Source organism: Strix uralensis, unplaced genomic scaffold, assembly GCF_047716275.1.
Source record: "Strix uralensis isolate ZFMK-TIS-50842 unplaced genomic scaffold, bStrUra1 scaffold_156, whole genome shotgun sequence".
Taxonomy (NCBI): domain Eukaryota; kingdom Metazoa; phylum Chordata; class Aves; order Strigiformes; family Strigidae; genus Strix; species Strix uralensis.
In genome coordinates, this window is record NW_027436785.1 from 32,404 (window position 1) to 56,998 (window position 24,595).

Here is a 24,595-nt window from a genome sequence, read left to right on the forward strand (position 1 = left end):
GCCTAGCTCCTAAGGAGCAGCAGAGTTAAGATGAAAGTCATGTCCATTCTACTACTGCTACTTGTGAAAACTGTGACTGTCTCTGCCCTTGAGCAAAATGACTTGGAAACAAAGTATCAGGCTGAGTTCAAGTTCTGTCACTGTAGATAGAAACGTTAACTTTTTAAAATGTAACAAAAAAGTTTTAGAAAGTAAGGGTTAAACTCTGCTATGGTTGAAGTAGATTCCTTCAATTAGAAGTGTTCTGAAAGTGAAAGCTGGGAAATGGAATGCTTACTTTGCAATCCATTGGGGAAAGATGTGTATTATGGGTTTTTTAACTCAGTTATTTTAAAACTTGTGTTCTTAAAATTTCCATGTATTTGCAGGAGCATTCAGAAATTGTCCTTGACTCTTCAGAAGTGTCCACAGAAAGTGGAAATACTAGTTGGTTCCCAAAACCAGAGATGGAAATTCAGTTCACACCTCTGGAACCCGATAAGATGGAGGTGAAACACCAGGGCAGCACCTTACCAGCTACAGTTAAAGTGCTCAAGCCAAGAAAGAAAAGGACAAGTGAAGAGAGGGATGAGGTATGACCTAGACCAACTGACAAAATGTGTTGTGTAGTCTTTCAATTTATTACTCTGATCATTTGTTAAAATCCTATCCTTTTGATTCTCACTGAGATCCTAAGGATATATACAGAGAATATTTAAACCTCTTTCCCCCCCACCCCCCACCTCCTGCCAAGGTGTGGATCTCTGGCCTATGTTGAATAAAGTCATAGATTTCAATTTATCCAGACTCTGGACGCTTGTCCCTGATATGTACTTCCTCTTCACCTTTTACATTTCTCTCTCCTTGCTCTTACTATTTGCTTCTGTCTGTAGCTGTGATCTGCAGGATTAGAGACCAGTTCAATAGAACTGCTTCTTTTGGTTTAAGCAATCATTGGTATCAACTATAACCTCTTCTAATAGGCAATTAAAAGTTAAGCCTCTGGGCTTAATCATTGCATTTCAGAGTTTCAAGACCACTTCCTTTGACTTTTTGTCCAGTCTGTGTTTTCTTTGATCTTTTTGTATTTAAAGGGAATATACAGAACTAATTGCACGAGCACCTGAACCTCCCTGTTTTCTGTAGAACTTAATTCCTCTTTAATTCCTTCAGTTGTGCTAGGTTATATGTGCCAGCGTTCTTAGTGTGCTGTGGTGTTTATGTGCGAGACTAAGGCTTCACAGCAGTTCAGGGTGGTAAAAATCTTCACTGCTCCTACTTGAACCGCACATTTCTTTCCTCTGACTTTTATCAACATTAGCATGAACAGAGCTATTTCTAAGACACAAAGACTATGAAACCCTAATACCTCATTGTGGTGGTACTTACTTGTAATCCTACTTGTGGGGCTTATGAATCTCTGTACTTCTAAGGACTTCTGAAGCTGACAGGTGAGTATAGGGAGATGACCTGTGGGTCATTTGCATAAGTGGCAAGTGATCACTCTGAGTTTGTCTCAGCTGGAGAGTGAAGTGTCTGATGGTTTTCTAGCATTCTCATTCAAGTGTTCTCAAGTGATGTTTTTTTAATCTCTTAGTAAAATAGTTAAGAGAAACGGTCACTTCAGTGATTAGTGTTCAACAGTACTTCAATAAACTCATTTTGTTAAACTTGGATTGCAAAAGTAACTGTTAAAAGTTGTGTAAGTTAATTCATCTGGAATTGAACGCTTCATTCTGGAATAATGTCCAGATTTGATTTAAACTTCCTATGTCTTGAACCAATTTTCTTTGAGAGGAGTATTCTCTTAGGCTGCTGGAAAAGTAAGTGTAAAAATAACCATCCTTCTGAAGGCACTGGAAAAGTACTGAACCTTATCTACAGATGAATATATTTCATCTAACATAGTTATCCATGTTTTGAGAAGACTGTTTTACCAATCCATTTATAAATCCTTTCATAGCGTAGATGTTCATATCCTGATGGGATAACATTTAGCTAAGTAATTTTTCAATAACATGGAACTAATTTTAGAAGTATCTTATTGCTGTTTTATTCACCTGAATGTTACTCTTAAATCACAGAATCATCTAGGTTGGAAAGGACCTTGAAGATCATCTAGTCCAACCGTTAACCTAGCACTGGCAGTTTCCAACTACACCGTATCCCCCAGCGCTATGTCGAACCTACTCTTAAACACCTCCAGGGATGGGGACTCCACCACTTCCCTGGGCAGCCCATTCCAATGCCCAACAACCCGTTCTGGAAAGAAATACTTCCTAATATCCAGTCTAAACCTTCCCTGGTGCAACTTGAGGCCATTACCTCTTGTCTTATCGCTCATTACTTGGTTAAAGAGACTCATCCCCAGCTCTCTGCACCCTCCTTTCAGGTAGTTGTAGAGGGCGATGAGGTCTCCCCTCAGCCTCCTCTTCTCCAAACTAAACAACCCCAGTTCCCTCAGCCGCTTCTCGTACGACATGTGCTCCAGACCCTTCACCAGCTTCGTTGCCCTTCTCTGGACATACTCGAATAATTCAATGTCCTTTTTGTAGTGAGGGGCCCAAAACTGAACACAGTAATCGAGGTGCGGCCTTACCAGTGCCAAGTACAGGGGCAAGATCACTTCCCTGGCCCTGCTGGCCACGCTATTTCTGATACAAGCCAGGATACCATTGGCCTTCTTGGCCACCTGGGCACACTGCTGGCTCATGTTTATCCGGCTGTCAATCAACACCCCCAGGTCCCTCTCTGACTGGCAGCTCTCCAGCCACTCCTCCCCAAGCCTGTAGCGTTGCTGGGGGTTGTTGTGACCCAAGTGCAGCACCCGGCATTTGGCCTTATTGAAGCTCATACAGTTGGCCTTAGCCCATCGCTCCAGCCTGTCCAGATCTCTCTGCAGAGCCTCCCTACCCTTGAGCAGATCAACACTCCCACCCAACTTGGTGTCATCTGCAAACTTACTGAGGGTGCACTCGATCCCCTCGTCTAGATCATCAATAAAGATCTTAAACAGTAGTGGCCCCAAAACCGAGCCCTGGGGGACACCACTCGTGACCAGCCACCAAGTGGATTTAACTCCATGCACCACAACTCTTTGGGCCTGGCCATCCAGCCAGTTTTTTACCCAGCAAAGCGTGTGCGACCATCCAAGCCTCGAGCAGCCAATTTCGCCAGGAGAATGCTGTGGGAAACGGTGTCAAAGACCCTACTCAAGTCGAGGTAAACTACATCCACAGCCTTTCCCTCATCCAATAAGCAGGTCAACCCTGTCATAGAAGGAGATCAGGTTTGTCAAGCAGGACCTGCCTTTCATAAACCCATGCTGACTGGGCCTGATCATCTGGTTGTCCTGCATGTGTTGTGTGATGGTACTCTGGATGAGGTGCTCCATCAGCTTCCCGGGCACTGAAGTCAAGCTGACAGGCCTGTAATTTCCTGGATCATCCTTCCGACTCTTCTTATAGATGGGCGTCACATTGGCCAGTTTCCAATCTGTCGGGACCTCCCCGGTCAGCCAGGACTGCTGATAATGATGGAAAGTGGCTTGGCGAGCACCCCAGCCAGCTCCTTCAGCACCCTCGGGTGTATCCCATCAGGTCCCATAGACTTGTGTGTGTCTATGTGATGCAGTAGGTCACTGACTGTCTCCTGGATTGCAGGGGGGTCGTTCTCCCAGTCTCTGTCCTCTGGCTGAGGAGGCTGGATTCCCTCAGTCCAACTAGTCTTGTTATTAAAGACTGAGGCAAAGAAGGCATTAAGGACCTCAGCCTTCTCCTCATCACTTGTTACCATGTTTCCCCCCGCATCCAGCAGGGGATGGAGACTCTCCCTGGTCTTTCTTTTGCTGTTGACATACTTATAGAAACATTTCTTGTTATCCTTGATTGCTGAAGCCAGGGTAATTTCCAGCTGGGCTTTAGACCTCCTGATTTCTGCCCTGCATAGCCTCACTGTGTCTTTGTAATCACTGTGAGTGGCTAGTCCCTTCATCCAAAGGCTGTAAACTTTCCTTTTCTCCCTGAGTTGCAGCCAAAGCTCCCTGTTCAGCCAGGTTGGTCTTCTCTGTCGCTGGCTTCTCTTACAGCACCTGGGGACTGCCTGTTCCTGAGCCATTAACACTTCCTTCTTAAAGAGTGCCCAGCCTTCCTGGACCCCTATACTGTTCAGGATTGTCTCCCAAGGGATCCTTTCAAGCAGGTGCCTAATCAATACAAAGTCAGCCCTTTTGAAGTCCAGGATGTCAGTTCTGCTTAGCCCTCTCCTGGCCTCTCTAAGAATAGAGAACTCTATTATTTCATGATCACTGTGCCCTAGTTGGCCTCCAGCTGCCACATTGTCCACCAGTCCTTCTCTGTTCACAAAGAGGAGATCCAGCAGGGCACCTTCTCTGGTTGGTTCTCTCACCAGTTGCGTCAGGAAGTTGTCTCCCACACATTCCAGGAATCTCCGGGACTGTCTCGCTCTGCTGTACTGTACTTCCAGCAGATGTCTGGGAAGTTGAAGTCTCCCACAAGAACAAGGGCAAGCGATCATGAGATTTCTTCTAAATACTTATAGAATATTTCATCCACCTCTCTGTCCTGGGTGGGTGGCCTCTAGTAGACTCCTACTACAACATCTGCCCTGTTGGCCTTCCCCCTGATTCTAACGCAAAGACACTCTACCCTGTCTTCGCTACACTTGTGCTCAAGGCAATCATAACAGTCCCTAACATACAGCGCCACCCCACCACCTCTCCTTCCTTGTCTGTCCCTTCTAAAGAGCTTGTAGCCATCAACAGGCGCACTCCAGTCATGGGAGACATCCCACCATGTTTCTGTAATAGCCACAACATCATAATTTTCCTGTTTCATCATGGCTTCAAGCTCCTCCTGTTTGTTACCCATACTGTGTGCATTGGTATACATGTACTTCAGATGGGCTGATGTTTTCCCCCTTCCCCCTTCAAATCTAGTTTAAAGCTCTGTCAATGAGCCCAGCTAACTCCTGTCCCATGATCCTCTTCCCCCTCTGGGACAGGTGCATTCCATCTAATGCCAAAAGGTCTGGCGCCCTGTATACCAACCCATGATTGAAAAATCCAAAGCCCTGACTGTAACACCAGTCTTGGAGCCACAAGCTCATCTGTTGAGTTCTCCTGTGTTCTTCTTCATCCATCCCTCCAACTGAAGGGATGGAGGAGAACACAATTTGTGCCCCCGACCCCTTAATCACTTTCCCCAAGGACCTGAAATCTCTCTTCATTGCTTTAGGACTTCTCCTAGTAATGTCGTCACTACCTACCTGAAAAACCAGGAGAGGGTAGTAGTCCTTGGGTCTCACTAGAGTGGGGAGTTTTGCCTTGAGGTCATTGACGCGGCCCCCAGGGAGGCAGCAGACTTCCCTATGAAGCGGGTCCGGTCTGCATATGGGGCCTTCTGTACCCATATTTAAATATTTAAATATTTATCTTCATGTTACATATGCCAAACAGATTATAAAATGATTCAGTAACTTTAACTGTTACAAGTCTACTGAAGACACAGTTTGTTTTTTTAAATTTCCTAAAACTGAAAAGCATTGTGAAAACTAAAACTGAGGGGAAACCTGTAGTGCTAAAATAACCACATACTGCTCATGTCAAATTTTTTTAAAAATGAAACAAACTCCCTGGTGTTTTAGAAACAAACAAAACCAAATCTTTTTCAGAGGCTCCCTTCTAATTAAAGAACAAAATCCTCTTTCCATTTTCTGATGCTGTTATCAGTTGGTATGGCTGTCGGTTATCTGAAATCTCTCAGCACCACTTCACAAGATAGAAGATGTCATTAAAAGACAGCTTAACAATGGCACTGTGCTACCAACCTGTTTTTTATATACTTGTCACCATAAATCCAAATTTACACTTAGATTTATTAATTTCAATTTGGGTGTTGGCTTGTCAAATCTCTTAAAGTCAAAAGTATAGGAAATAACAGAGAGAAGAAAATAGTAAATGTCAGAATGGTTTGACTACAGGCATTTCTAGTTCCCTTCCACAAGTTTGTTTAGTGTTTATTTCACGTTTGAATAGTTACCTCTATCCAGCAGTAGTCAATGCCTCCCTACTGTTAGTCATAGCATTTAAATAGTGGCTGCTTCTGTAATATAGGTAATCATTATTCTTTCCGGAAGAATCCTAGTTAAAATTTGTCATGTTTATTTTCTTAGGATTTTGTGAAAAGTGAGAACAAGAAAATGCAAAACCTGCTATGACTAATTCACCTTCTACAAGCAACAAGAAAATAGTTTGGTTTTGTTCAATTTTGAAGTTAGTTTCTCCTTTCATAAGTCCACCTTTTCTGTAAAGGTGGACTTGTGAAAGGAGCAAACATTCTTATGCAGCAGTATCTTAATCCTTATCTATGTATTTTAATAGGATTCTTAAACACGTACGTTGTCTTCCTACTAAACTTTCTAAGCTAACCAAGGAGAGTCAGTCTGTATTTGCCCAGAACGTGTACTGGCTGCAGCGTACAGGGATTCCCAGGGAAGGATGTTGCATGCTGAGTAGTTATGAAGACTAGTTTGAGCATACTCTTAGCATATGTCATGTTATAGGCAATTCCTTTTGAAGTAAAACTAAGGTTTGTGTCATCTATATGCATGACAACTATAAAAATATGATTTTAGGCCTTAGTAGTAACCTGGGCAGGCTCAAAGGGTGGACAGTAGATTTATTTTCACCATCAGTTTTCTTCTGTTTTATAACTAGAACAGCTAGTCTAATGAAATACTCTAAAACTTTGAATCTACTTTTTTAAAAGAAACTATTTGTTTCCTATATTACTCATGCCCTTAGATGTATTCTGTGAAACTGACAATTTTTTTTCTTTTGGGTATAAAATAAGGTTGTCTACATTGCTTGCTGCGGCAGTATCATTAATGAGCAGAGGTTTCGGTAGCAAAGCTCAAAATGTCAGCTTGAAAATAACATTGAAGCCAAACAAAATGGAATTAAACTTGAAGATAAGTCAACTTTTTGACTTAAACAATGACTGTGTATTTCTGTACAGATGTCTTCTACACAGAAGAAAAGAAAAGAATACCCCTTAAGAAAGCAAGAATCTACTTCACGTAAAAAGTCAGCTAAAAAGAAAGATGGAACACTACAAAAAATTGGAGATTTTTTCCAAAGTTCTCCTGTTATTTTTCACTCTAAAGGTTTGTACAGAATAAATAAGGCTTATTCCATGTTATCTGGGTATTGTAGAATAGCTTTTTTCTACTGTAATCTGTTAATGTATGTGCTGTTAAAGGCCACGTCTGCTGCATCCAGTTGTTCTTTCATTTATGAAACAATGGAGTCTGAGCTGGGGCCTGCTCTGCTGAATCTTGCAGAGTAGAAGAGGCCGACTGGATTACAAGGACCACATGGTTCTAAAGTTTAGGTTAAGTGTGAAAGGTAAGCCAGGTAGAGCGAAAGGATGCAGTGTGGACTATGTGCATATAAATTTATCATAAAAGCAATGATAAGCTCAAAATGTCTGAGTTACTTTGTTCTTGCTTACAGTAAAACAGTTAAAGGCAATTTCAGAAACTTGACCTGTTGATCTAAAAAAATCAAGAGTTGAATTCAAACCCAGATCTGACCTTGTTCTATAAGCAATCTCCCCCCCACTTCCTGTTTTGTTTCTGTGGAAATTGTATTAATGTTTTTTGAAGTATGTATGTAGGAGAGGAAGATTAGTTCTACAGAATCTGAAAGCCAGTATCTCCAGAAAATATGTGGAAGAGTTCAATAAACTAGCTCTGAAGCAGTTAATGGATTTCAAGTTTAAGTATAGCCTTGGGAAAATTAACTGCTAGGACCTTCCATTGAAGAATATATTTTTATTCTTTCCTACAGTAAGACATGATTTCTGAGTTACTGGGTTTTTTTTTAAAAAAAAGATTAAAATTAGCAGAGGGCACAAAGAATCACCAGTGTTAAATTCTAAAAGACACTACTATTTGGCTGGTTAAAACAAGGTTAGTCATTATTCACGATGCACAGTTAAGATAGTGGGATTTCTAACATTTTTCACATTTGTCAGAGTGGTTCCATGAGGACAACATGTCATTATCAATGGAAGCCAAATTCAGAGTAATCAAAATTTCACCCTGGAAATACTTTATTTGAGCAAATGAGGTCTAATTTGTAACCTTTATTACCATGTCCTGTATTTTTTCCCTCCTTTGCATAACTTAGTATTGATTGGGATCTCTTCTTTCCTTCTAGCTCATAAGATGCACACACTCATCTCTTCATAGAGCTGGTACTAGTTTGATAAAACTATACAAGTACATAGAGAAAATTGACTCAACCTTGTGCTTCTGTCAGTACAAAGAAGTTAAGCCTGGTTTTCAATTCCTGTTGTATTTAACATCCAGTGAAATCTGAATCCCAATTGATTTTTTTGGTGCTATTTAAATGTGTCCTTTAAGCTTTTGCATTTGAAGCTATAGAAAACTGTTTCAGGATATAGAAGACTGTGGTAGTCAAATACATACCACTTCTGAATTTTTATGTTTAAATTTCAGACTACATCTGTTTCATTTTTAAACTGATTTTAATAAACCTTTATTCATTAAACCTTTATTCATTAATTTTGAGGCTCATAAAACCAATAAGACATTGATTTACAATAAATTTTTTCTTGTAGCAAAGAAGCTGATGGCAACAATAAGCTCTCCCAAGTCTGCAGAACCAGAAAATGTCAAAGGAAAGGAGCTCAAGCCAAAACGATCTAAGAGAAAGCTGTGTTCAACGGACAGTTCTTGCCCTCTAGATATCCCTGATTCTTCGGTAAGTGATTACGGGTTAGTGTTCTGTCCGCTGTAATCTATTTCTGTAATCTGGGCTTAAAATAAGATATTGGGGGGACAGAACAAACCTGATTGAGTCAAGTTGCAGAAGAGGTTTGAAAGTACTGACTTATTTCTTTTGGTCTTTTCTTCCTGATGTGTTACTTTAATTTTCTCTGTTTTCTCGCTTATCTTCTCTGTGTGTGACTGCTGACTTGTTGTATCACCTATATAGCAGTCATGGCGATATCTTCACATTTGGAGTCTTAGATACCTTAGCTGTGGTATGTGGAGTGTTACTTTTTCCTCTAGTACAGCAGTTGAGTCTTAATTTGTTTTTCCAGTAGTTGGTGTTCATTTAAGAGTAGCATGAAGGGATAACAGAAATAGAGACCATTAAGGAATCCATAGATTTGGAATAGCATGATTGAAACACTGAAGAGAAAGGTCTGCATGTACGATTAACTTTGCAGGGCAAGTGAGCATCTGAGGTAATTTCCGATTCCTTTTCTGCCCAGCTGCTATTAGGGTTACTTTAGGATTTGGATACACCCATGCTTTTCAAAGCACAGTTTCAGTAGTCTTCTGCGTGTGCTTAAATTGCGTTGCCCTGTCTAAACCAGCCTATAGAGAGTCTTATAGGCCAGGGCTTGATGGACTGTTTCTGAAATCCAGCTTTATGGTTTTGTCAGTAACTAAAGTGCTGAGCGTGCTCTGGCTGTTAGAAGTACATCTCTTCATTCTGTTCAGTCCTTTTTCATTCGCTCTGGTGAGCATTTGCCCATACTGAGTTATTCTGTTGACTTTTCTGTAAACTGTATGAATAGATGCAGCAGTAACCAAAATGCTGTCCACAGGAGGCTGAAGGAAATGACAGGAAGGCAGGGCAAAAGAAGCTAAGGAGCTTGGAAGTGGAAGAAAAAGTTAAAGACTGAATCCTGGGAAAGTCAGAAAGCTAAAGAAATTTAAGCTAAAAATATGTTTTCTGAACGCTTCTTGTTTCACAAAATGAGTATTAGAGATAAGAAGTGAGAGCTGCTTTCAGATCACTGTTTTCTTTGGACTTTGATATTTGTTTCAGCAAAAAAAGGGATTTCATATGTTCCCAGTATTTTTTGCTTATTATGATGCACTAAAATGGTGTCTCTGTTCTGGAGACCTCTGACTAGAAGATAATAGGCAAAATTCATTCTGAAAACAGCTTCTGGGAAAAAACATGTTGTTGGTTACATGGGTCTAGAAGTACATGTCATTCGTCACTGAAGAAATGCTGAGTAACTCTTGAAATATCATCTTTTTCAGGTCTTTATAGAAAAAAAGAGAAGGAAAGCGATCAGCTAATCATCAAGCGACAGCTACGCTCAAAAAGAGCTAAATAATCTTGCAGAAGCATGTTTGTATTTTCTTAGTTAAGGCATATTTACAGTGTATTGTTTCAGGTGATTGTATATAGGAAGTAATAGGTACTTAGTCATGCTCCAAAGTGTTTATAGAGATGTATAGAATTGTTCTGATGGGTTACTGTTCTGATTCCATTAAAGTTGAAATACTGTTCAAGAAGTTTGTGTCTGAATATTTTTTTTTTAGGAATGGTGTCTCTGGAAGTGTTCATAATTTATCCATTGTGCAGTAAGAACTATGCCTGTGTGGAATGGTTTAAGTTGTTTTTTTCAGCTGGCCAATATACCAACCATAACTTTTAATGAAAAAAATATGAGTATGCAATAAATTCTGTGAAGTGACAAAAAAAGGAATTGGCACTATGTGGAGAAATATGCTTTTTATCACTGGTGTGGTTTAACTGTCTTTTATTTACTCTTCTAAAGGAATTTATAAGCACAATATTATTTCTTTGGGGATTATAATATCCATAGATAATTATAATCTGCTATTAAAGTGACCCACTCTCAGACATTTGACGTTTTATTCCAACCATCCAGTTCTGCTCAACTAGAACAGCTATATGTAGTAAGGTTTCAGCTTATAATCAGTGACTGAGTAAACATTTAAAACCCTTTTGGTTTCACCAATGTAGCATTTACCTAAGTCACGGGCAGTGACTGTATTTCGTAGGATTTTGCACTGTTTGAGGAACAGTCCTGATCACCTTTCAGAAAGAGCTGAAATTACATTGACAAGGACCTGCTGTTGGCATGGATGGAACAAGACAATCCCAGTAAGTGATCAGGTACTCTAACTTGTTGCTCATGCAGCTTTCTTATTTTTATTTTCTTGAATTAATGCCAACCATACAACACTGTTTTTACGTGGACTATTGGATTATTTTGATTATTACTGCATTTTGGTCTGTCACCCATCATCTATATGATTCTATGATGCCTTTGTTTAAAGAACTCCTTATCAGTCTGTTTTGCACGTGTATAGCACCACAGGAAGAATATCTTGTCTACAGGATTGCATTTTGAGGTTTGGTATTGTCTTGACCACAAAAATTTTTCAGAAATTCTCTGTCAACATTGAGTCTGAGATTTATTTTTTTTTTTGTTCCCTCCTTCCAAGCCATACTGGTTCATCAGCAACAACCAGTTGGTCTGTAGAGGCAGTGATAGTTTGCTCATACAGCCAGATAAGTGCTGCTTATTTTTGATAGTACAGCTGCAACTTTACTGTCCTTTTGAAATGATTCCATGATTTAAGTTATAAGTGGGGTTTTCTGTTTGTTTTCTTGGACTGCTGCTCTCTGTTGTCTTTTGTTTGATTGAAGACAAAAAGAATCAGATTGACTTGAACATGAGATTAAAGTTGTTTTTCTTGAGAGGAAAAAAAGGGACTTTGAATACCTGTTGCAGTTTTGTTTTAACAAATGTGATACCTTTAAAAATGCAAATCAACGTAAAAATGGTCATTAGTATTTCTTTAGTAGAAGTAGTTTTCCTTTCCTCTTTATGTGACTGTAACTTAAATGTGCTGTGAGTCAGTTCAGTGGCAACAAATTCTGACATGGTTTTCTCTGCTGTTATCCAGTAGATTGTCTGAGCATGAAATGTCTTTTCATAAGGATAATGCATAGTTCAGTTCTGTAGATCCTGACTTGTAAGATCAGATTCTCATACTGTCTTTTCTCTAGTTTCATGGCTGTAAAATGGAGTTGTACCCCTATACTCTTCAACAAAGAAAGATTGATATTTTATTCTTTCTAACTTGAAAGTGACAAAGTGAGCCTGATCCACCAATCATTCAGTTCTTCCATTGCTTCAACTTTTTGTCTTCATCTGTCTGTGTGAATGAGAACTTAGATTTCCTTGTCAAGCTTGCTCTTGACATCTTCTTTCTTCCCTCTTTTCGTTCTGTAAAAGAAAGATGTAAAATTCAGGTGATGATCAGATAATTCTAAATAAAAATAAATGCAGTATCTCTTTACAGGCAGGATTTTATACTTTGAGCCCCTTTGTCCTTCCTGAGATCTTCCATTTTCTGCTATCCATGTCCAGATACCTGGATTGATCTTTCAGGGCTATAGAAGAGCACAGCAGTGAAGATTCTTGCCTCATGTAGGTGCTAGTTGCTCATTTTACAGAAGTCTCGTAGCTGGAGACAGTAAATATACAAGGTGAAGTCATATAACAGTCTTAAACAATAGGACAGTACTTGGAATAGTTATTCTTTGTCTTTCTCTTAACATTTTGTCTGGTTTTCTCCATTTTTAGCAGATGTTCTCAGTCAGCTGTTCATCTTGACCCTTGTTGCTTTCTCTGAACAGTTTCAGTTAATTTTAGAACCCATCAGCATGTGCCTGTTTAGCTGGATTGTTCCTTCCATTGTGTATAACCTGGCACTTGCCTGCAGTGAAATTCATATGTCATCGTGTTGTCTTGAATGGCAGTTTGATTGCTTATTAAATCATCAAATGGCCTTATAGCTCTTATTTCACCAAAAAACATCTGCAACATAAGCGCAGGATTGGAAGAATGCTGAATTACTTGATTGTTGCGTGTAGGATTTCTTTATTGATTCAAATGTGTGGAAGTAATAGAAATATCTTCAGCCATTTGACATCTCTGAAATTACTGATTGATAGCTCCCCGTATCAAATACAGTATTTCATAGTTTCAAATAACTTGTGCTTCTTTCTGATTTTGTTGGTAAATAACAAGTGTCAAAACATTTAACAGTTTATTTCAATGACTCTGGTAAATTTTAGTTTAGTTATCTGCAACTAACTAGGAAGAAGAATCTCAAATTAGTCAAGCCACTGTGACACTCGGGGATGCCCCTGTATTTCCACCTGTGTTGCCAGTTTTTCTAAGTTCTTGTATTTACTAAAATTCTATCAGTGTTGCTGAGCTATCTGGAGGCTGTATGACAACCTGTTTTTTCTGGAAGTCATTTGAATGGGTGTTTTCAATATAATCTGGGCATTAGAGTAGCTATATACACATGTACAAAAATGTTGTCTGTTTCCCTTACCCTGTTTTTCTGTCCCTAAGGTAGCCTTTGCAAGAATTGCACTGAATTAACTTCCTTCACAGGTGGAGACTTGGTTATCAAACTCCATGGTTACTGATTTTGAATATATACAGAAATAAAGCATGCTCCCTTTGCTTTGGTCAAGGGATGGTGATTTCTGTACTTCCTACAGCTCTTGGAGTTTGAGCCTGTGTGTTGGAAGCCTAGAAAATGGGTCAGACTTTGTGTACCACCTTTGTCTATGTCAGGATTATCAATTATTTCCTGAGCAGGAAGAGCACAGGTGTGATAGGAAGGAAAAAAAAGAATTCAAGCAAGCAGGTTTTTTTGGTACTGTCACATATAAAGGTGTCACTTTCAGTTCTTTGGCAGTAATGGGAAATAATTTTTTTCCTGGTCAATACTGAGACTGGCTGGGTATTGTCATTCTTTCAGCTCCTCTGGACAGCGAAGCAAAAAGGTGTTTTAGGACATCATTTGCCTTTTGCCTTCTGACTTTTTCTCATAAGTGCTGTAACTGATTAAAAGCTGAGCATGAATAGGCCTACTCTTTAATTTAGTCTTACCTTAGTGTAAGATTCATCAATCAGCTTGCAGAGCACAGAGAATTAGTGTTAGTCTATTAATGGAGGAGAGCTCAATTCTTTACCTAGCAAAGACCAAAGGCAAGCACCATTTCATGGAAATTTGGTCTATGTTTTCACATGGTAATACTGAAACTTTTCTTGTTCTCTTCAGAACTCCCTTGGCCGCAGGAAGGTTGTACTCCAGCAGTGTTGTGTGATGCGTGTATCTCTGCAGCGTTGGCTGACGAGGGGAATACAAGCTTCTGTGTATGGATTTTGGTCATGCACTGCTGGTGTGCTGAGAGAACTCAAATCCCACAAAGGAAAGTCTCCTGGGGTACCAACAGTGACTTCCACTGGTTTGCTCTCCCCGCCCCCCACCCCCATTTGGGTAAATCTAGTTCCTGAAACTATCTGCAATAGGACAACCTCGTTCAGTATCAATCTCTTCTATGCACTGAAAACTTTTGATACTTAAAGTTTCTGTTTCCCAACAGAATAAGCTTATAACCTTATAACTTTAATAACAGTCTCTTAAGACTTGGCCTCACTTCTTTGGTGTTTTGTTTTCCCACACAAGGAAGGAAAGTCTTCTGTAGTATGTAACACCTGAATCCTGCAAAGTGCCTGGTACAGCAACACCGCTGTCTTTGAAGAGTTCCTTTTGAGCACGTCACGCTGGGGATAATTCTTAGAAAATAGCCTATACTAGTGTCAAGCTGCTCCAACTTTTCCAGTGGTTAAGCCTCATTTTGAAAAGACTATTCCTTACTCAACTTCAGCTTGTTTGGGGTGAACACTTTCTCTTTTGCCATGCTCATGGCACTCCAATTACAGACATAATGAAGTTTTCTGGAAGGAAAATATGAGGACACTACTTCATATAGGTCAAACTTTTCTCTTTGAGAAAACAAGGAGGAACAGTGGCACCATTTGATCAGACAGCTCATAAAGTGAGGGGAACTGTTTCTGGAGTTGAGAGTGAGACAAGGGAGTGGAATATTTTTGGGGTGATTTTTCAGTAATAGCTTTCCATAGATAAGATAATGTAAGTACTTGAACGTTAATGAAACTTGATTAGGGCTGTGAGAGAGGAAAAAGAAAATATTTTTAGTAAAACATGCTTACTTGGGTCTCTGCAGTCGGTTACCATGTCTCACGTACGACAGCAAAATCCCCAGGACATGGCGCCGAGGCACTGCTTGAGATAGCCGGTCTCCACACCAGGAATTTTATCTGGGAGGTGCAGGGGGGTGGAAATGTTTTGCTTTGTTTTAAATTAACGCACTTTGCAGCCTGTTTAGCCAAGCTGCATAAAAAGTGCAGAACGGGACCCTGCTGGACTAAATTCACTTGACACTACCCGTGCACACAAGCGATTAGAATATATAGCCCTGGGACAGGGTTTTGTTTCTTGGGTCAGGATTCTGAGACGAAGTGTTGGTTTATATACACTGATGCCTACTGTAACCTGTTCATCCATTGCTGCACATGAACGTTTCACAGGAGTTTATATACTCTCTTTTAACAAAGACAAAAGGTACTTCCGTTGTAAAATTCATTGGGCAGAACTAGAGGTCCTCCTAGGCTTGAGAAAAAGGATGAGATCAGATTCATTAAGGGAGAGTTTGTTTCCAGAGTTCCTGGATTCAATATTTATAGGTCTTTGTATTGATGGATAAAGTTGGACTCTTTTTTTTTTTTTCTGCCTAGAGATGTTGACACTAAACAAAAGCAGTATTCTGCTATAGGGGTGCATTTCATGTAGGTGCTATAACATTGTTTTATCTTTGAATTATCTATGAGAATAAGGATTATTCTGAGAAGCAAGTTTTGGCTTATTTCAGAACATAATGCCAAATTGTACCTTCCCTGCTGGGCACTTGAAGCCTCCATGTGCTCACTGATTGCTGCTGAAAAATGAGTTCTGAAACTCTTGTCTGGGGACAAAGACAGTTTTTGGGAGTTTAACTGAAAGATCAGCTTTTTCAATTCATTAAATAATTAGATTTGGGTAAAATGAGCTTGCACCTCTTTCACTTCGTTTTCAACTGTTTAAAGTGTGATTTGCTTTTAACAAGGAGTCCCTTTGAATCATAGACGAATTGCTAATGTGATGCTTCAGTGCTGTTTCATGTCAGATTAGAAAGAATAGAAAGTTCTGGCTAAATAAATGAAGTGGATAAAGGAGAGGCAGCATGTGTAGATGAAATAACTCAGTACCTTAAACAGCATGTCTATTTTAGATCTCCTGAAGGTATCATACCTTACGAGCAGGTATACTTCGTCTTGGAGACCCCATGTCAAGTGGATAATTCTGACTGCATATGGAGAAAACTATCCACCTATGCTCCTGTGTGCATGACGGACCAGGGTAGATTTAGATGTTCTTTTCTTGTCATCTGTGGTCAATAACCCTTAAATAGTACTTCTGCTCTGACATGTGTTATTGCCTCAAAGCAGCACCAAAAATGATTGCACAGGCTCTGTGCAAAACCCCAAAGACTAATCTTCCCCTGAGTGACCTTTCAAACTTCGGGTGTAGTCAGATGAGCCAGCTGAAAGGTTCTTGGCTGGCAATATGTCCCCATGCAATCTCCTATGGATTCAGTTGCTCAAAGGATAGAAGTATGGGAGGAAGCTGACATGAGTGAGTACTTGAGAGTGTTTGACAGGAGTGAATTGCCTTAAAAGCAGCTGGCAATAGAATGAACGGTTATATTTTCTGAAGAAGACAGAATTACAGTATTTGTTGCTGCACAAATAAGCTTTTTCCTTGCTTGTAGACTTGTGATATCCAGGTTTGTGTTCTGGAGAAAATGATTGGTGAAAAAACCCACATAAAATATGTATTTATATTTAATTACCTTATTAAAAACTTCAGCTGTGGAAGTTTAACTTCTTGGTGTTAGCCAGATGCATCTGCACGTGGTTGCTTATTAAATCATCAAATGGCCTTATAGCTCTTATTTCACCAAAAAACATCTGCAACATAAGCGCAGGATTGGAAGAATGCTGAATTACTTGATTGTTGCGTGTAGGATTTCTTTATTGATTCAAATGTGTGGAAGTAATAGAAATATCTTCAGCCATTTGACATCTCTGAAATTACTGATTGATAGCTCCCCGTATCAAATACAATATTTCATAGTTTCAAATAACTTGTGCTTCCTTCCCACCTTCCCACCATCCACCATCCAGAATCCCCCATCCACCATCCCACAATACACCATCCACCATCGACAATGAACTTCCCACAACCCACCATCCACCATGCACCATCCCGCAATACAACATCCACCATACACCGTCCACGATCCCACTTTCCACCATCCACCTTCCCAACATCCACCATCCCACCATCAACCATCACCCTTCCACCACACACCATCCCACATTCTTACATCCACCATCCAACAATCACCATCACACAATCCACCATCCATCTCCCCACCATCCACCATCCAACTTCCCACCATACACCATTCCCATGTGACACCCATATATAAGAAGGGTTAGAAGGATGATCCGGGAAATTACAGGCCTGTCAGCTTGACTTCAGTGCCCGGGAAGCTGATGGAGCACCTCATCCAGAGTACCATCACACAACACGTGCGGGACAACCAGATGATCAGGCCCAGTCAGCATGGGTTTATGAAAGGCAGGTCCTGCTTGACAAACCTGATCTCCTTCTACGACAGGGAGACCTGCTTATTGGATGAGGAGGTTAGTGCCAATCTCAAGAGGAACGCAGCATTCGTGACTCCCAGGCAAGACAGCTACTACACAAGTACCTAAACAAGGAAGTTATAGAAGTAGATGCATTTGAAATGATTGTTCTTACAATTTGCTAACCTGTTCCACACATAACATTTACAAGATAACATTGTTTGAAGTTTGGCAGAAACTAGTTTTAAAAGTATTATTTGACTTACTCTAAGGAGATGCATGCAATGTCTTACTCCACAGGGAAATGTGTACATTACTTCTATCCCGTATTACTTATTTTGGTTTGGGTTTTAGGATAGCATTGGAAAGGACAAAAAAATATTAACACGGGAGGCAAAAGTACCTAGAAAAAAGGAATCCAATCAGATAAAAACCGTTATCTCCTTCCAGTATTAATGAGACCTGGGCAAATGCTTCCAGTAGACAGCAGAATGCCTCGGGGTCAGATTGCAAAAATGAAACACTATAGCTTGAAATGGTCGGTGAGCCCATTGAAGCTGACTCCGATTAACTGCAATCTGCAAATTACTTGAGCAAATATTTCCATTCAAGGAATCTTCAAGTTATTGATCATGTGACATTAGAGGCAAAGTCACAGAAGGGGTGAGAGTGAACAACTTGGAACAAGAGACGTTAACAGAGCTTTCACCTGTACCAAATATTTTATAATATGCTATTACATCACAGAAGCACTTTTTAAAAAAAAAATACCTTTGCGAGACCTCGGCTGGTCCGAGGGATCAGAATGTAAGTTTGATATTGACCTTGAGCAGATAAACGTGTACCCTTAAGAGGCTTGAAAGTCCCAAGAAGAGCTGAGTAAACAAGAGTAAGGAACTACCAGACCGGAACTGCCTGACAGCAAGGAAAGGAAGGTTATTGAGGGTGCAACAGAGAAGAGGTCATCCAATCATGAACTGTTAGTCTCTAATTAAACCAATCATATATGGATACATACTCTTAATAAAGTTATAAAAAAGCTTGTTAGAACAATAAAGTAGCCATTTTGCACAATTTGGTGTTTGTCGTGTCCGTCTCAACAGCGACACACCATCAGCCATCCACAATGCACCACCCACCATCCACAACCCACCATCCACCTTCCCACCATCCAATATCCACCATGCACCATAAACCATACACCATCCACTATACACCATGCACGATCCTCCATCCCACCATCCAACACCCACCATCCATCTTCCCACCAACAACCATACTAGAATCCAACATCCACCATCCAACTTCCCACCATCAACCATCCCACAATACTGTCTACCACCCACCATCCACCTTCCCACATTACATCATCCACCATCTACAATGCAACTTCCCACCACCCACCATCCACCATGCACCATCACGCAATACAGCTTCCACCATACATCTTACACCAACCCACCATCCACCATTTACCTTCTGACCATCCACGACCCAATATCCCACAATACACCATCCACCATCACACAATACAAGATCCACCAGCCACCTTCCCACCATCCACTGTCACCCACCCACCACCCACCATTCCACAGTCTAACATTCACATTCCACCATTCACCATCCCACAATTCACCATACACCGTCCTCCTTCTACCCAAAACACAATACAACATACACCATGCACCATACATCGTCCACCATCCCACAGTCCACCATCCATCATCCACCTTCCCACCGTTCACCGTGCACCATCCACTATCCCAAAATGCACCATCCACCTTCCAACCATCCAACTTTCACCATCCCACAATCCACCATCTACAATACCACAATCCAACCATGGCCATGCACCATCTTTTTCCCACCCTCCACCATACACCATCGCCCAGTCCACCATCCATCATCAACCTACCAACATCCACAATCCACCATCCCGCAATTCTCCATACAACATCCACCATCCACCATCTACCATCAATCATCAAGCATACACCATCCACCATCCCACAATCTACCATCCAACATCTCACCATCAACCATCCTCTATCCACAATCCACCATCAACCATCCCGCAATCCAGCATCAACCATCCATTTTCCCACCGTCAACCATCCCACAATACACCATCCACCATTCAAATTCTTCTTTCCAACCATCCACCCTCCCACCACCTTCCCACCATCCACCATCCAGAATCCCCCATCCACCATCCCACAATACACCATCCACCATTGACAATGAACTTCCCACAACCCACCATCCACCATGCACCATCCCGCAATACAACATCCACCATACACCGTCCACGATCCCACTTTCCACCATCCACCTTCCCAACATCCACCATCCCACCATCAACCATCACTCTTCCACCACACACCATCCCACATTCTTACATCCACCATCCAACAATCACCATCACACAATCCACCATCCATCTCCCCACCATCCACCATCCAACTTCCCACCATACACCATTCCCATGTGACACCCATATATAAGAAGGGTTAGAAGGATGATCCGGGAAATTACAGGCCTGTCAGCTTGACTTCAGTGCCCGGGAAGCTGATGGAGCACCTCATCCAGAGTACCATCACACAACACGTGCGGGACAACCAGATGATCAGGCCCAGTCAGCATGGGTTTATGAAAGGCAGGTCCTGCTTGACAAACCTGATCTCCTTCTACGACAGGGAGACCTGCTTATTGGATGAGGAGGTTAGGGCCAATCTCAAGAGGAACGCAGCATTCGTGACTCCCAGGCAAGACAGCTACTACACAAGTACCTAAACAAGGAAGTTATAGAAGTAGATGCATTTGAAATGATTGTTCTTACAATTTGCTAACCTGTTCCACACATAACATTTACAAGATAACATTGTTTGAAGTTTGGCAGAAACTAGTTTTAAAAGTATTATTTGACTTACTCTAAGGAGATGCATGCAATGTCTTACTCCACAGGGAAATGTGTACATTACTTCTATCCCGTATTACTTATTTTGGTTTGGGTTTTAGGATAGCATTGGAAAGGACAAAAAAATATTAACACGGGAGGCAAAAGTACCTAGAAAAAAGGAATCCAATCAGATAAAAACCGTTATCTCCTTCCAGTATTAATGAGACCTGGGCAAATGCTTCCAGTAGACAGCAGAATGCCTCGGGGTCAGATTGCAAAAATGAAACACTATAGCTTGAAATGGTCGGTGAGCCCATTGAAGCTGACTCCGATTAACTGCAATCTGCAAATTACTTGAGCAAATATTTCCATTCAAGGAATCTTCAAGTTATTGATCATGTGACATTAGAGGCAAAGTCACAGAAGGGGTGAGAGTGAACAACTTGGAACAAGAGACGTTAACAGAGCTTTCACCTGTACCAAATATTTTATAATATGCTATTACATCACAGAAGCACTTTTTAAAAAAAAAATACCTTTGCGAGACCTCGGCTGGTCCGAGGGATCAGAATGTAAGTTTGATATTGACCTTGAGCAGATAAACGTGTACCCTTAAGAGGCTTGAAAGTCCCAAGAAGAGCTGAGTAAACAAGAGTAAGGAACTACCAGACCGGAACTGCCTGACCGCAAGGAAAGGAAGGTTATTGAGGGTGCAACAGAGAAGAGGTCATCCAATCATGAACTGTTAGTCTCTAATTAAACCAATCATATATGGATACATACTCTTAATAAAGTTATAAAAAAGCTTGTTAGAACAATAAAGTAGCCATTTTGCACAATTTGGTGTTTGTCGTGTCCGTCTCAACAGCGACACACCATCAGCCATCCACAATGCACCACCCACCATCCACAACCCACCATCCACCTTCCCACCATCCAATATCCACCATGCACCATAAACCATACACCATCCACTATACACCATGCACGATCCTCCATCCCACCATCCAACACCCACCATCCATCTTCCCACCAACAACCATACTAGAATCCAACATCCACCATCCAACTTCCCACCATCAACCATCCCACAATACTGTCTACCACCCACCATCCACCTTCCCACATTACATCATCCACCATCTACAATGCAACTTCCCACCACCCACCATCCACCATGCACCATCACGCAATACAGCTTCCACCATACATCTTACACCAACCCACCATCCACCATTTACCTTCTGACCATCCACGACCCAATATCCCACAATACACCATCCACCATCACACAATACAAGATCCACCAGCCACCTTCCCACCATCCACTGTCACCCACCCACCACCCACCATTCCACAGTCTAACATTCACATTCCACCATTCACCATCCCACAATTCACCATACACCGTCCTCCTTCTACCCAAAACACAATACAACATACACCATGCACCATACATCGTCCACCATCCCACAGTCCACCATCCATCATCCACCTTCCCACCGTTCACCGTGCACCATCCACTATCCCAAAATGCACCATCCACCTTCCAACCATCCAACTTTCACCATCCCACAATCCACCATCTACAATACCACAATCCAACCATGGCCATGCACCATCTTTTTCCCACCCTCCACCATACACCATCGCCCAGTCCACCATCCATCATCAACCTACCAACATCCACAATCCACCATCCCGCAATTCTCCATACAACATCCACCATCCACCATCTACCATCAATCATCAAGCATACACCATCCACCATCCCACAATCTACCATCCAACATCTCACCATCAACCATCCTCTATCCACAATCCACCATCAACCATCCCGCAATCCAGCATCAACCATCCATTTTCCCACCGTCAACCATCCCACAATACACCATCCACCATTCAAATTCTTCTTTCCAACCATCCACCCTCCCACCACCTTCCCACCATCCACCATCCAGAATCCCCCATCCACCATCCCACAATACACCATCCACCATCGACAATGAACTTCCCACAACCCACCATCCACCATGCACCATCCCGCAATACAACATCCACCATACACCGTCCACGATCCCACTTTCCACCATCCACCTTCCCAACATCCACCATCCCACCATCAACCATCACTCTTCCACCACACACCATCCCACATTCTTACATCCACCATCCAACAATCACCATCACACAATCCACCATCCATCTCCCCACCATCCACCATCCAACTTCCCACCATACACCATTCCCATGTGACACCCATATATAAGAAGGGTTAGAAGGATGATCCGGGAAATTACAGGCCTGTCAGCTTGACTTCAGTGCCCGGGAAGCTGATGGAGCACCTCATCCAGAGTACCATCACACAACACGTGCGGGACAACCAGATGATCAGGCCCAGTCAGCATGGGTTTATGAAAGGCAGGTCCTGCTTGACAAACCTGATCTCCTTCTACGACAGGGAGACCTGCTTATTGGATGAGGGAAAGGCTGTGGATGTAGTTTACCTGACTTCAGTAAGGCCTTTGACACCGTTTCCCACAGCATTCTCCTGGCAAAACTGGATGCTCACGGCTTGGATGGGCACACATTTTGCTGGGTAAAAAACTGGCTGGATGGCCGGGCCCAAAGAGTTGTGGTGCATGGAGTTAAATCCACTTGGCGGCTGGTCACGAGTGGTGCCCCGCAGGGCTCGGTTTTGGGGCCACTACTGTTTAAGAACTTTATTGGTGATCTAGACGAGGGGATCGAGTGCACCCTCAGTAAGTTTGCAGATGACACCAAGTTGGGTGGGAGTGTTGATCTGCTCAAGGGTAGAGAGGCTCTGCAGAGAGATCTGGACAGGCTGGAGCGATGGGCTAAGGCCAACTGTATGAGCTTCAATAAGGCCAAATGCCGGGTGCTGCACTTGGGTCACAACAACCCCCAGCAACGCTACAGGCTTGGGGAGGAGTGGCTGGAGAGCTGCCAGTCAGAGAGGGACCTGGGGGTGTTGATTGACAGCCGGATAAACATGAGCCAGCAGTGTGCCCAGGTGGCCAAGAAGGCCAATGGTATCCTGGCTTGTATCAGAAATAGCGTGGCCAGCAGGGCCAGGGAAGTGATCTTGCCCCTGTACTTGGCACTGGTAAGGCCGCACCTCGATTACTGTGTTCAGTTTTGGGCCCCTCACTACAAAAAGGACATTGAATTATTCGAGTATGTCCAGAGAAGGGCAACGAAGCTGGTGAAGGGTCTGGAGCACATGTCGTACGAGAAGCGGCTGAGGGAACTGGGGTTGTTTAGTTTGGAGAAGAGGAGGCTGAGGGGAGACCTCATCGCCCTCTACAACTACCTGAAAGGAGGGTGCAGAGAGCTGGGGATGAGCCTCTTTAACCAAGTAATAAGTGATAGGACAAGAGGTAATGGCCTCAAGTTGCACCAGGGAAGGTTTAGACTAGATATTAGGAAGTATTTACAGAACGGGTAGTTAGGCGTTGGAATGGGCTGCCCAGGGAGGTGGTGGAGTCCCCATCCCTGGAGGTGTTCAAGAGGCAGGTCGACATAGCACTTAGGGATATGGTGTAGTTGGGATCTGTCAGTGCTAGGTTAACGGTTGGACTAGATGATCTTCAAGGTCCTTTCCAACCTAGATGAATCTTGGATTCTGTAAGTACTCTGAGTGATGTCAGTGAAGGATCTCCTCGCAAAATATAAAACAAGCTATGCACATCATCATTAGTTAGGCCCAACAACAGCTGTATCCAATTTATGGCTCCCAACAGTTTTTGTAAATCATTTAAAGTCTTAACATCAGTTTTAAGTTTAACCTGTTGCAGGACAATGGTCTGTTCACAAATTCTCCACCCCAGGTACAGCCACAGTGATGATATCTGTACCTTTTCAGGCGCTATTTGCAACCCCACTTGAGATACTGAGTCTTTGGTTAAAGCAAGAGCCTTTTCCATGATCTCCTGTGTTTCTGCTGCTATAAGGATGTCATCCATATAATGATATATAGCAGCCTGGGGGACTGTGGCATCGCTGGAGAACAACGGACATGTTGTGAGTGGTCCAGACCAAGGGGCCTCACTGTAACAGCAAGCTGCAGCTGTGTTCAAGGACAAAAACAAGGCCGAGACGGCCTGAGAAACTACATTCCTGCCCAAGAGATAAAGATGTTGGAATGTGGAAAACAGAGGGTCTACCTGGGGGGAGAGCAGCGCGTGGACACCACACTGGGACCAATCATAGAGGGCAGAAAGGC

The 24,595-nt window shown here is 42.1% G+C and overlaps 1 protein-coding gene across 1 annotated transcript; it reads left to right on the forward strand.

The window, feature by feature from the left end:
- Nucleotides 1-446: 446 nt before the first annotated feature.
- On the forward strand, nt 447-10,173 carry LOC141938566 (kinesin-like protein KIF20B). The gene is made up of 4 exons (XM_074857439.1): nt 447-572; nt 7,017-7,164; nt 8,646-8,788; nt 10,090-10,173. The coding sequence occupies exons 1-4, from the start codon at nt 447-449 to the stop codon at nt 10,126-10,128; spliced, it is 456 nt and encodes a 151-aa protein (XP_074713540.1). The 3' UTR covers nt 10,129-10,173.
- Nucleotides 10,174-24,595: the final 14,422 nt, after the last annotated feature.

Bases quoted from the DNA above. Each gene is read 5' to 3' on its own strand.
- LOC141938566 (XM_074857439.1), top strand. From the start codon at position 447: ATGGAAATTCAGTTCACACCTCTGGAACCCGATAAGATGGAGGTGAAA. The intron at 7,165-8,645 runs GTTTGTACAGAA...TTTTTCTTGTAG, and splicing joins TGTTATTTTTCACTCTAAAG to CAAAGAAGCTGATGGCAACA. The intron at 8,789-10,089 runs GTAAGTGATTAC...CATCTTTTTCAG, and splicing joins TAGATATCCCTGATTCTTCG to GTCTTTATAGAAAAAAAGAG.